At 51.5% G+C, this 11,774-nt stretch overlaps 1 protein-coding gene and 1 pseudogene across 1 annotated transcript in view; both read left to right on the top strand.

Annotated features, from left to right (window-relative positions):
- Positions 1 to 11,774, top strand: part of LOC102889630 (neuronal acetylcholine receptor subunit alpha-7) — a 99,486-nt gene that overhangs the window by 7,267 nt on the left and 80,445 nt on the right. Inside the window, exon 2 of the mRNA XM_015585697.1 lies at positions 3,499 to 3,552. Within this exon, the coding sequence (XP_015441183.1) occupies positions 3,499 to 3,552 (54 nt within the window). The remainder of the gene's footprint in view (positions 1 to 3,498; positions 3,553 to 11,774) is intronic.
- LOC112475780 lies at positions 7,406 to 7,524 on the top strand (annotated as a pseudogene).

Below are 11,774 nucleotides of genomic sequence, written 5' to 3'. Positions count from 1 at the left end.
CGCCCCGGGGCCGGCCCCGGGGCCACCGCCCCGTTCTGCTCTCTGCCTGCTGGCTGTTTCTCGGGCACTGGCCGCACTGCCCTAACTCACTGAGCCCGCGTGCGTTGGGTCCGGTTTTCTGCCTAATCTTAAAATAAAAAGATAAATAATAATAAACTAACATAGACACAAAACCAAGGAGGACAAGTCGATGGGGTGTGTCCGGGAACTCAGGGAAGAACGTACACATCGTATGGACACATCGCGTGGGGGAGGGAATGGGGTCCCCCCCACCCACGATTCTGCACGGCCCGCGCCCTCCTGGCCGTCCCCAGCCTGCACCTCCTGGCTGGACTGCCTGCCCGGGTGCCACGCTGACCACAGCTGTCAGCCCCGGACGGGACCGACGGTGTGTCCCCCTGGACGCGATGTCCAGCAGAGTCCACGAGAAAGCCGGGAGAGCGTGGGCCAAGCTCCGGTCACTTCCGGCCTGGCCCGTGTCCCTGGCCTGTGTCCCTGGCCCGTGTCCCTCCCCCGTCTTCCCGCCCGGTCGGCCGCTGGCTTTTCTCTCCCTATCGCTGAAGTGATGTTGTTTCATTTTTTAACGACTTGTTATTTGTCGCGTCGAGCAATCCGAGACCCGTCGAGTCCCACAATCCGAGGCTCCCCGCGTCCAGGTGACAGCCACCGTCCAAACGCTTGACCGCACCGACTACGGCCTAAGCTGCATCCATCCTCTTTAAAAAGGACAAGCCGACAGCTGGTCTCAGCTTCCACTGTCCAGGAGCCGCCCCTCCTTCAACGAGCTGGCCTTTCGGGCCCGATTTTTCCGCAGAAGCCGTGGAGGCCCCGGCCACACACAGGTCACCTCACCCCCAGCCTCTGGGCGGTGGGGACTCGGGCGGTGGTATTTTTAAAACCCTGAGATGATCGGTGTTTGGGGAGCACAGGCTTATTCTGTGATTTATGAGAAACGATGGTCTTAAATGTGACCGAAGCCGAAGCCCACGCGTGGACCAGCGGGAGCAGAGTCCCTGGGAGAGGGGACTCGGGTGTCCAAGCCCCTCCCGCTCGGGGACGTGAAGCCGTGGGAGCTCGGGGCACGACCCTTTCCGACCACTGAACTGAGCTGCTGCCGTGGCTCATGCCGGCCACGTGTCTCGGAGCAGTGTCGCCGTCCTCATCACACAGCTCCTCACCCGGAACAGCCCCGCGCCCCAAGTCCCGACATGCCGAAGTCGGAGCCTCACCACGCCCGGATCTGCCTCCGCATGTCACGCGAGGGGCGCGTGGCTCCCGGTCCCCGCGTGCGGCTGACGGACATCGCGACGGAACCACGAGCCCACGCCCTCGCTCTCTCCTTACGCCTGACTGTTTGGGGGTCCCTGGGACAGGTTCTGCTCGCCTGGGGGGGCAGCAGCCTGAGAATCCACGGGGCAGAATGGGAAGCGGGGAGCTTAGCTGTGGGTGGCTCCTCACAAGTGCCCGGGGCAGGCCGACCAAGAACACCCAGAGGAAGCTAACTAAGCGCCTGTGGGGAGCGAGGCCAGTAACAGAGGGTGCGGTATCCGCGGAGTGGACACAGGGTGCTTTTAAAGAGGACGCGATGAGCAAAAATTCTTGGAAATTAAAACTGCGATGGGTCTCCGGCCACGCCGCCCGCGTGGTCCCGTCGGATCTCGGAAGCTAAGCAGGGTCGGGCCTGGTGAGTACTCGGATGGGAGACCACCTAGGAAGATCAGGTGCTGTCGGCATGAAAAATAAAAAAATAAGGGATTGTACGCTGACAAGGTCCTTGCAATCTGTGAGGTCAGCCAAGGGTTGCCTCGCCTAAAAAGAAAAAGATAATAATAATAAAAAATTTAAAAATTACACAAAATAATAAATAGATAGATAGATAGATAGATAGATAGATAAATAAATAGAGACACGATGGGAAAACCAACGTATTCAGTAGATGAGCTGGAAGATAAAGCGGAGTTATTTTTCAAGTTCGTAGCACAAAACCACAAACCAGTGGCGTGTAAGGGGAAAAGATCGACCTGGGAATTATTGGCAACGGCGTGCAAACGATGAAGCGTTCTGGAAAATGAGAACGGGCGAGGAAAAGAAGACAAATTACGATGCAATAATCCTAGATATCTCGGAATTCGAGGGCGTGAATCTCTGGATTGAAAGGTCCCCCTCAGGACCCGATGCCGTGAATGCAAGGGAACCCCGAGATACTCACCGCCAGTACCTCAGAGCGACATGGGACGGTGACGACCAGGTGGACAGAAAGACGGTGGATACAAAAGACGAGTCATGAAAATCGCCTCAGACTCCAAACACTGCCTTTGCCTCCCTAAAGAAAAATCATTTTCAACCCAGGTTTTTATGCAAGCCCGTCGATCGGTCTCATGAGAACAACTACCCAGGACTAAATATGAAAACCTAGACGAAGTGAGACATTTTCTGATAAAAAACAAAGGTACTAAATTCGGTGGCAGAAGAAAGAAAAAGGGTAAAAACCAGTAAGAAATATTGCAACAGTGACCAAATTCTCCCTTACAGACCGTGACGGTGTGACACAGGCAAACTCTGAAGGAACGCGTACCTCCTACCCGCCGTGGTCTGCTGGAGACACAGAACTCGCATGTGACCTTCTAGACTCCTCGGAAGAAGGCACTTAATAACCCTGGGACCGTGACAGAGTCAGCAAATTACAAAGAAAATGGCAGAATGATTTCACGGGTGGACACACGTTCAGAAACGAGAAGGGGGAAGTTAGCTAATTAAACTCAGTGGTGTATTTTTAAATTAACAGAAGGAAATGATTACCTAGACTTTATCCCAGAAAGGCAACGGAGCTATCAGGAAAGGTTCGACATCAGATTATTTCGTCACCGGAAAACTCACCAGTGCGATCTGCTACGTGAACGCAGTAAGAAGACGACATGATCATCTCGATGTATTATTAAAAAACATTTTAAAAAGTTCAGTGCCCGTTTACACGGAAAACTCATAGGAAAAGAGACTCGACAGACAGTCTGTAAGAACAAAGATGAGAACGTAGCAAAACCGCCAGGTAGAAGATCAGCAGATCTAAACGAATTTCATTCTTTTAAAGCAGTAATAACTATTTTTAAAACATAATAGACGGTAAGTTTAACTCACAATAGGATCAAAACCTGTAAAATATTTAGAATAACAACCAAAAAATTCGTGAGGTCTGTGCGGACAAAGAGGACCACTCTATTAGGGACTTTTCTCCTAATTAAACTTTTTATTTTGAGATAGTAGTATACTCACATGCAGTTGCAAGAAATAATATAGAGAGACCCTGGGTACCCATCACCCGTTTGCCCCAAAGGTAGCATCTCGACAGACTACAAACGACATCGCAGACGTTGGTACAGCCCGCCCGCCGTGTTCAAGTCTCGCCGAGTTTACGCGTCTGTGCATACTTATGCACCTGTGTCTTCGGTCCTGCACAATCTTCTCACGTGTGAGTGTCACGCGGCCACCACCATGGCCCAGACACAGGACAGGTCCTCCGCCACCGGGGTCATTCGAGAGGCGCCTTTATAACCACACCCACCTGTCCCCCATCCTCCACCCATCCCCAACCACCCCACCCACCACCCACTAATCAGGTCGCCGTGTCTACGATTTGGCTATTTAAAGGATACAGGAGTTTTAAATGGAACAATATAGGATGCAGGCTGTTGGGATCGGCTTTTTAAAACTCGGCGTAATTCCTCCGAGGTCTACCCAGTTCCCTGGGCATCTGTCCCTTATTACCGCCGAGTAGCTGTCCCCGAGAGGGATTTACCAGAGTTTATCTAATCGTTTACCCACTGAAGGATTGGGGCTATTAAAAATAAAGTTACTATAAATGTGTGAACACGAGTGTTCATGTCTCTGGGATAAACGCAGCTGCTGGATCACGTGGTCATCATATATTTGGCTTTATAAGAAACGGCCAAACCGTTTTCTGCAGTAGCTGCATCATTTTACATTCCCACCAGGAATAAGGGCCAGTGTAGACAAATATAAGCCCAATTAAGGGCACGCCAACAAAACCACGAACGGTATGAAAGGGTACAAACGATACGTTTCTAACGACCACGAGGTTATTTTTTAATTTTATTCAATGTATCGGGATGACATGAGTTAATAAAATCATATAGGTTTCAAACGTACGATTCCATGATACATCAACTGCCTATCGCATTGTGTGATCACCACCCAAAGTCACATCTCCTTCCGTCACCATCTATGTGACCCCCCTTTACCCTCCATATATTAAACCCCCTTTACCTTTTTCAACCTCATACTGTTGTCTGTGTCTAGGTTTTTGTTTGTCTTGTTTGTTTGTTGCTTTCAGTTTTATATCCCACGTGTGAGTGAAATCATATGGTTCTTGACTTTTCCCATCTGGCTGATTTTGCTTAGCGTGACGATCTCCAGATCCATCCGCATCGTTGCAAATGGCGGTGTTTCCTCTCTTCTTACAGCTGAGTCGTGCTCCATTGTAAAAATGTAGCACATCTTCTAGATTAATGCTGACAGCTACCTGACCGGCTTCCAGAACTGTCTAACCGAATGAGGTCACATTACAGCGACTCGTAACGTGTTTACCGTGCAGCTTCTTCATAGTTTCTGCAAGCGCGTAGCCATCCTATTCTTTTTAAGGCTGCATAGTAAAGATGTTCTGAGTCGCTGTAATGTGACCTCATTTGGCTAGACAGTTCTGGAAGCTGATCTAGTCTGTGGCTAGACCATCCTTCATTCAGCCTGTTTGTTAATGATGGCTTTTAGGGAGTTTGTATCTGTCATCAGTGTAAACGATACTGTAACGCATATTGTAAATATGTGTATGGCACGCTGTATCCTCTGGCATAAACTATGACGTGGTGGTATTAAATAGCGTGGTAATTTAAACTCTGAGTGAGATTCCTACACGATCATGTCCATCCCAGCACCAGTCCTATGGGGCTGTGTCTTTTTTTAAACCCTCCAGAGTTTGGACTTCATCAGAATTCTTAACCCTCACTGATTCGATAGGGCAAATATGGACCCTCGACTTCGAGTCAGCATCGCAAGATCACGTTCTGGGGTCTTCCTCTTCTCCGATCGTGGGAATCAAAGCCTCGCGTCGTGTGACTCTCTAGGCTGCAAGATGGGAAAACTAGCTCTGTGGTCGAGAAATGTAGACAAGCAGAAGCTGAGGAGCCAACGGAAGCCTCCGGCTCCAGACACAACGCGAAGTGAGCCGTCTCAGTGCGTAAGACGCGGAGCTGCCCGCAGCCCCGCTGCTTGGGAAGGAGTTGGGAGAAGGGGCTCCCCGCAATCTCTGGGGACCACGGGCCCAGCGGGCGGACCCCGGCCGGGCCTGGCCTTCTGCGGCCCTTGGAAGGGCACACGCAAAGGCCCCGGTTTCATGCAGAAACGTGGGGCTCGATAAGTAAAACGCAGTTTTGGCTTTCAAGGATTTGAAGGACGTGGGTATTGGCAATTGCAAAATTGTTATATATAGGGAGGGAGGGAAGGAGGGAGAGAGAGAGAGAGAGAGAGAGAGAGAGAGAGAGAGAAGAGAGAGACAGAGAGAGAGAGAGAGAGAGAGAGACCTGCAAAACAAACTTTTAAAACACATAAGGAATTGTAAAAGCTGACGAAGTCAACCCTCACCCACACAGTAGCAATACTGGAACGTATGGTCACTAAAGAAATTAATTAGCATAATGGCATCATAAAAATAAGCAGAGGTTTCTCAGGATGCTGGCAATATCCTTTTTCTTGATCTCGATGCGATTTCCACCAACTTACAACGCTTTCTTTTGTACGTAATGCTTCCGTGACAAGTGACACGATGACATCTTCCTGAAAGGAGGCACCGAATTAGACAGCTTTACCAGCTAATGTTTCTGATGATTTGGGGAGGAAATAAGACCGAGCTTGAACAAACCTTTGTACAATACAGAAAGTGGGGGGAAATTTCCGACTCGTTTTATGAGGCCAGCATACCCTGCATACCAAAATGCACGAGCTTACTACTAAAAGCAGAAAGTCTCAGGTACGTGCCTTTGACAAACGCAGGTGCAAAGTTCTAAAGAAAACCTTCACTAAACGAATTCAACGGTAAGTTTAGAAATAATAACTAAGACCAAGCGGGTTGTTTTTCGGGACTAGAAGGTACGAAGGAACAGGCTAACAGTGTCTATATACCATACTCTCCTGCTTCTGGAAAAGCCTTCTGAGACAGAACTCCTTGCAATGAACAGCAGATGGTGCGCGCCAGCTCTAAGCCAATGAGGGTCCAGCAGGGGTTGCTGGATGCCGCTTACTGATCCAGGAGGCCTCTTGTCTGACAGACCTGTTTGTCTGTAATGTTCGCTGCAGTCTGCAGTGTAGAGCTGCGTCTGCCCTGAACACTAGAAGTCAGTCACAAAGCCAGACAGAGCGCCCTGAGCTGCAGGAAGTCAACGCCGAGCCCTAATCAAATCCATCTGTTTTCCTGGGCCAACTTGTCCCCTGTGCATGAGCCATCATCGCCCCGAGGCAGAGTTCGCTCTGAGCTGGACGTGAAGCAGTCAGGGTCTCCCAGATATTGGCGTAGGAGGGACCCCCGCTCTTGCTTTGCATTTTTACTAATCGTTAGTAAAACCGGCGCTGGATACGCCGTGAACGTCACGTAAGTCCGATCGGTGATGTGGGCCTTTGCACAGGGCTAACTTAACAATGAAAAGTCTGTGTAATCCAAAACGGTGAGATGCTAAAAGATGCTGAAATCATTCAGAGATGCTAAAATCATTATTCTCTACACGTTCGTTATTTTAAAAATTCTTATCCGAGTAAGAATAGAAGGAAATTTCTTTCTTGCATAAAGAATGATGCACGAAAGAGAGAAACGAAATAAAACGAACCCCAAAACTATAGCTGACACCTTCCCTCGCGGCTGTCGTGGGTTGAATTCTGTTCCCCAAAAAGACATGTTAAAGTCCTAAACCCCAGAACCTGTGGATGAGACCTTATTTAAAAAATAGGGTTGTGACAGATGTGACACAGACGAGAACAGTCGGGTGGACCCTAATCGAAAACGCCCAGTGTCCTTACGAGAAGACAGAAATGTGGACGCTGACGCCCAGGGTGAGCAGCACGGTGACAGAGGCAGAGACCGGAGCCAGGGGTGTCAGCCGCCACCCCAAACCGAGACCCTTCTGACACCTGGACGGCGGCGAATGCGGCGGTGACTTACCGAAGCCCGTCCGCCTGGGATGAGGATGAGACCAACTCCATGCTGTCGCTCCCGTGAAATACTGGGTTTGATGGCCCTCGCTAGTGAACCGGGGCGGGAAGAAGACATGAAGGAATCAGGATCGGAAAGGAAAGTTTAAAAGGGTTTGAGTTGGCAGATGTTATGACATTTAAAAATCTCTGTGGAGTCTTTGGCCACGCCGCCCTGAACGAGCCCGATCCCGTCTGATCTCGGAAGCTAAGCAGGGTCGGGCCTGATGAGTACTTGGATGGGAGACCACCTAGGAAGACCAGGTGCTGTAGGCGTAAAAAATAAGAAGAATAAGGGATTGTAAGCTGACGAGGTCCTTGCAATCTGTGAGGTCAACCAAGGGTTGCCTTGCCTAAAAAAAAAAAATAATAATAATAATAAAATAAAAACTATAGAAAAACTACTAGAATTAAACAGTGGGTTTAGAATTTCACTGGATATAAGCCCAATATGCAAATGTCAAATGTATTTCTCTCCATGCAATAATTATAAAATGAAATTTAAAACTACGTTTTAATAGCATAAAAACATCGATTGTCTGCGAATAATTCTTATGAAAGTTTCCCAGAATATCTACGGTAAAATTTTTTAACTATTATTGAGAAAAATTAGAGGAGACCTAAAGAAATGGAAGAAAACACCACATTCAGAGATTAGGGAACTCAGTATGGTGAAGACAGAGATGCTCCCCAGGTTGGTCTAAAAATTCCAAAGAATTCCCCACAAATTATAAAACGAATCGTAATCACATTAAGACGATGATGAATGTACGAGACGATTTTGAAGAAATATAAACAGGTGCAGAAAATTCACACTACCGAGTCAAAGGCCCATTTTCGTATTATAGCAGTGAAGAGAGTGTGATGTTGGTGGCAGGACGAGCCACCAGCTCAAACCCGCGTGGATTCCCACAAACAACTGAGAAAAAGACAGACGATCCAAGAGGAAAAAAATGGGCAAAAATCTGGAAAATCATTTCACAAGAAAAGGATATTCCACATGCCAATAACCAGAGGAAAAGCTGCCCAATATGCAAATGTCAAATGTATTTCTATCCGTGCAATAATTATAAAATAAAATTTTAAATTATGTTTTAATAGCATAGAAACTTCCTTAGTCATCAAGGAAATGCAAATTAAAAGCCACAGGGAGATCAAATTGCCCACAAGCACACATGTCTGAAGTTAAATCGGAGACAGGTGGGCGAGGTTGCGGTGACTGGATGGTCCGTGTCACCGGAACAAATGCGTTAGCAAAGTGACGGTGTCTACTGAAGACGCACATCTGCGAATTCCAGGACCCAGAAGGGATCTTCATCAAAGCAGAAGCGACAGATGTGCACACCTCTGTCCATAGCCGTATCTACATACAGATCCTTACCGATGCTCATGTCCTTATTTCTACAGATACATAATCGTGTAAGCTGCATATCTGATCTCTACGGCTTACGTGTAAGTACCCACGTATTTTTATACATATCCATAATCGCGTGAGCGGATCCCTTGTAATAAATATATACGTGAGGAGACTAAGCGTAAGGAATCCGCTCACGTGATCATGGCAGGCCGCCAAGCTCCGAGGGTGACCCAGCAAACTGGCCGCGGGGAGCCGGCGGGTCACGGCGGTCCAAGGCATGAGCGCCGGGCCGGCCCCCGGGGGGCAGGACAGCCACTGGGGCGGCGGGGCGGGGCTTCGGCTGAGCGAATGAGCATCCCTCACATCACACGGGGTGACCTATCCATTCTGTTCGTCAATTTAAATGTTTTTCTCAGCAGAAACACACACACGCAGGGACACCCAGGACAGTGGGGCCATCCATCGCAGCCTCGGGCGCCTGGGGCGCATCACAGCATCCGCTGGAAACGCACACGTCCCCCTGGAAGGTGCGCTCGGGAAGAGCCACAGCTCCGTCGCTCACGACGGCCTCACGCTGTCACCTGCGCCGTTCCCTGGGTCGCGTCTGCCACCCTTTCTTCCAGAACCATCTCCTCGGCCCTTCCACGCGCTGGCTGACCGTGTCCCGTTTTAATTGCGATAGCTTTTTTTCTTTTTTTCCTATTTATTTTCTGTTTGTTTCTCTTTCCTGGTGTTTTGTTCTGTCCCCATGCTGCCGATTCCTGCTTTCACGACCCGACGCCGCTCAGCTCTGCCTTCTCCCCAGGGCCAACACAGGACGACTGTGTCCCCAACTTCCGCTACCTGAGGCTGGGGCTGCAGCCAACATTACTTGTCACGACCAAAAACGTGACACTTTAAACATACCGGGTCTTGATTTTCAGCTTCTCCTGTTCTCTCAAACTGTGAGCTCGGAGTCTCCTGCCGATTCTTCCTCGTGGCCGTGGGACTGATGTTTGTTCCCTTGAGTGTGTTGTGCTTTTCCGCTGGGATTCGTTTTCCCGCGGGTGGTAGCATTTTTGGATCCCACGGACGTGTAGGTAAGGCCGGCCTCCGCCAGAGGGAGCTGGACATTTGGACTCCACGCCGAAGCCCAAACACGTTTGGGTTTTTAAACATACAAATGCCCCCCCACCCAGAACCGAAACAGAAGCCGCGCTCCCTGGGCCATGGTTTGGGGTTCCGGGTCTCCTGCACGGGAGGCTGGGTGGTTTCTAGGCCCTGGATTCACTTGGCACCTCTCTACCAGGCCCCACCTCGCACAGGCTCCAGGCCCGGCCACCTCACTGGGGCGTGTTAAAATTTCACACTGTCACCCGCAGGGCCCACGTCGGCCCCCGTGCCCGCTCCTGGCCTACGTCAGCAGCATCGGCGCGGAGCACCTTCCTCTGGATTCGTTTCTGGTTTCTGCTTTTCTGAGCATTTTCTCTTGTTTTATTTATCGTTTCTTTGTGCTGGGAATAAGCATGAGGGGGTTGCCGCGGAGCTCAATCGGCTTTACTCCCAGGATGTCCTACTGCTTGCATTTTTGACACGGGAAAGCGGGGTCCCCCAGATGGGGCTGGGTGCGGCCTAACTCACGGGCCTGCTTTCTGGCCCAGCGCAGACTGCAATTTATTTGCCACACGTCGGCTCTAAATTGTAAAGTGAGTGAGTGGATTGTGCTTGCAGGTTCTCCAGGCGCCCAGCAGAACACGGGTCATAAATAAATACTATCGGCCTGTTGTTTCTGATATTATGGGGTACGAGGGACGTGTGGAAGTCGTTAGCTTTCAGGAACACGGTCCCGATGACCGTGCTCAGCATGTGTGAACTCCCTGGGCCTCTCCGCGTTCACACCCCTGGTGATGGGAAGGCAGGGCTTTTAGGCACCTTCAGGAAGTGTGCACGGAGCAGGTGCTGCGGCCACGTGACCTGCGGGTGGGGCGGCCGGCGAGTGTTCCAGCGGGTTCGTCTCTTGCTTCCTCTGTGGTGGGGTTTTATCTGCCTTCTCCGACTCCCTTTTTGCCAGCAGCCCACACCCCGTAGCTCACGTGCCAGCTTCCCGTGTACCCAGACGGTCCCGGATGGCGTGCGACCCGGCCGCCAGATGAAGCTCTGAGCACACCTGTCTGCTCACCAGTGGACACTGCCCTGGTGTCCCCCTTTCCCCGGCTGAGCGCCTCCTTCTAGGAAGCCCAGGTCAGCTGTCGCCTGGTCTGTAACCCCTTCTCCCCGTGGGGACCCTTCCTTCGCTCTCGCAGGGGCCCCCCACAGTTACCAAAGCCTGAACTGACTGATTCCGCATGCATCCGCCCGCAGCTGTGCATTACATCTGTCACGTTGATTCTTCCAAATCAGTAACAGGCTCAGTCATCCAACCCCGCTCCTGATTTCCTGGGCAAACTCAGGGGCAGTCAGGTTTGGGGGAGCGGTCCCCCAGGTTCTGGTGTCTTCCGCAGTTCAGAGCTGAGGGCGCTGCCTCTGCCAGCCCACAGGGGCTGAGCCCCTGGTGTAGCTCAGGTGCTCTGGGGCCCGAAGGAAGGTGAGCAGTGGGGCCGCTACCTGCGCCAGAGGACCCTGCGGCTCTCGCCGTCTGCAACCAGCTGGCTGGGAGAAAGCGACAGAGCTTCCTGCCCGCTCCTGAAGCCCCCTCCCCAGCACGCTGGCTCCCTCCCTCCTCCAGAACCACGCCCCCTCCCCAACCCCAGGACCGGGCTGAGCCCCAGAGCCCTTTGACGGCTGGCTGTCCCCTCCAGCCTCCCCTTGGCAGTTAAGTGTCTCCAGGGTCACAAAGAGCCTTGATCACACTGCCGTGCCGGCTGGCCCTCCGGCGGGAGCCCGGCTGTCAACTTTTCAATCTTTCTGAAAGAAGAAACGAGACATACAGAAGACGACCTCCGGGCCCCCCGCCACGCACTGCTGCGGCTCCGTCCGCCCTGCAGAGGGCGCCCTGGCCAACCTGGCCTCTGCACAGCCCGGCCGAGAATCAGGATGCTGATGCCCAAAGGACACCTGCTTCCTCTCGGGTCTGTCCCGCCCGGGGCCCTGGTGGCCGTCGCCCAGCCGCCGGCGTGGAAGAGGGAGGGCCCCGGGACTGTCCGGACGGCCAGGCGCAGCTGCCGAGATCAGGAGGGGGCGTAGCGGGAAC

Source organism: Pteropus alecto, unplaced genomic scaffold, assembly GCF_000325575.1.
Source record: "Pteropus alecto unplaced genomic scaffold, ASM32557v1 scaffold102, whole genome shotgun sequence".
NCBI lineage: Eukaryota > Metazoa > Chordata > Mammalia > Chiroptera > Pteropodidae > Pteropus > Pteropus alecto.
This window is presented reverse-complemented; position numbering and strand designations above follow the sequence as displayed.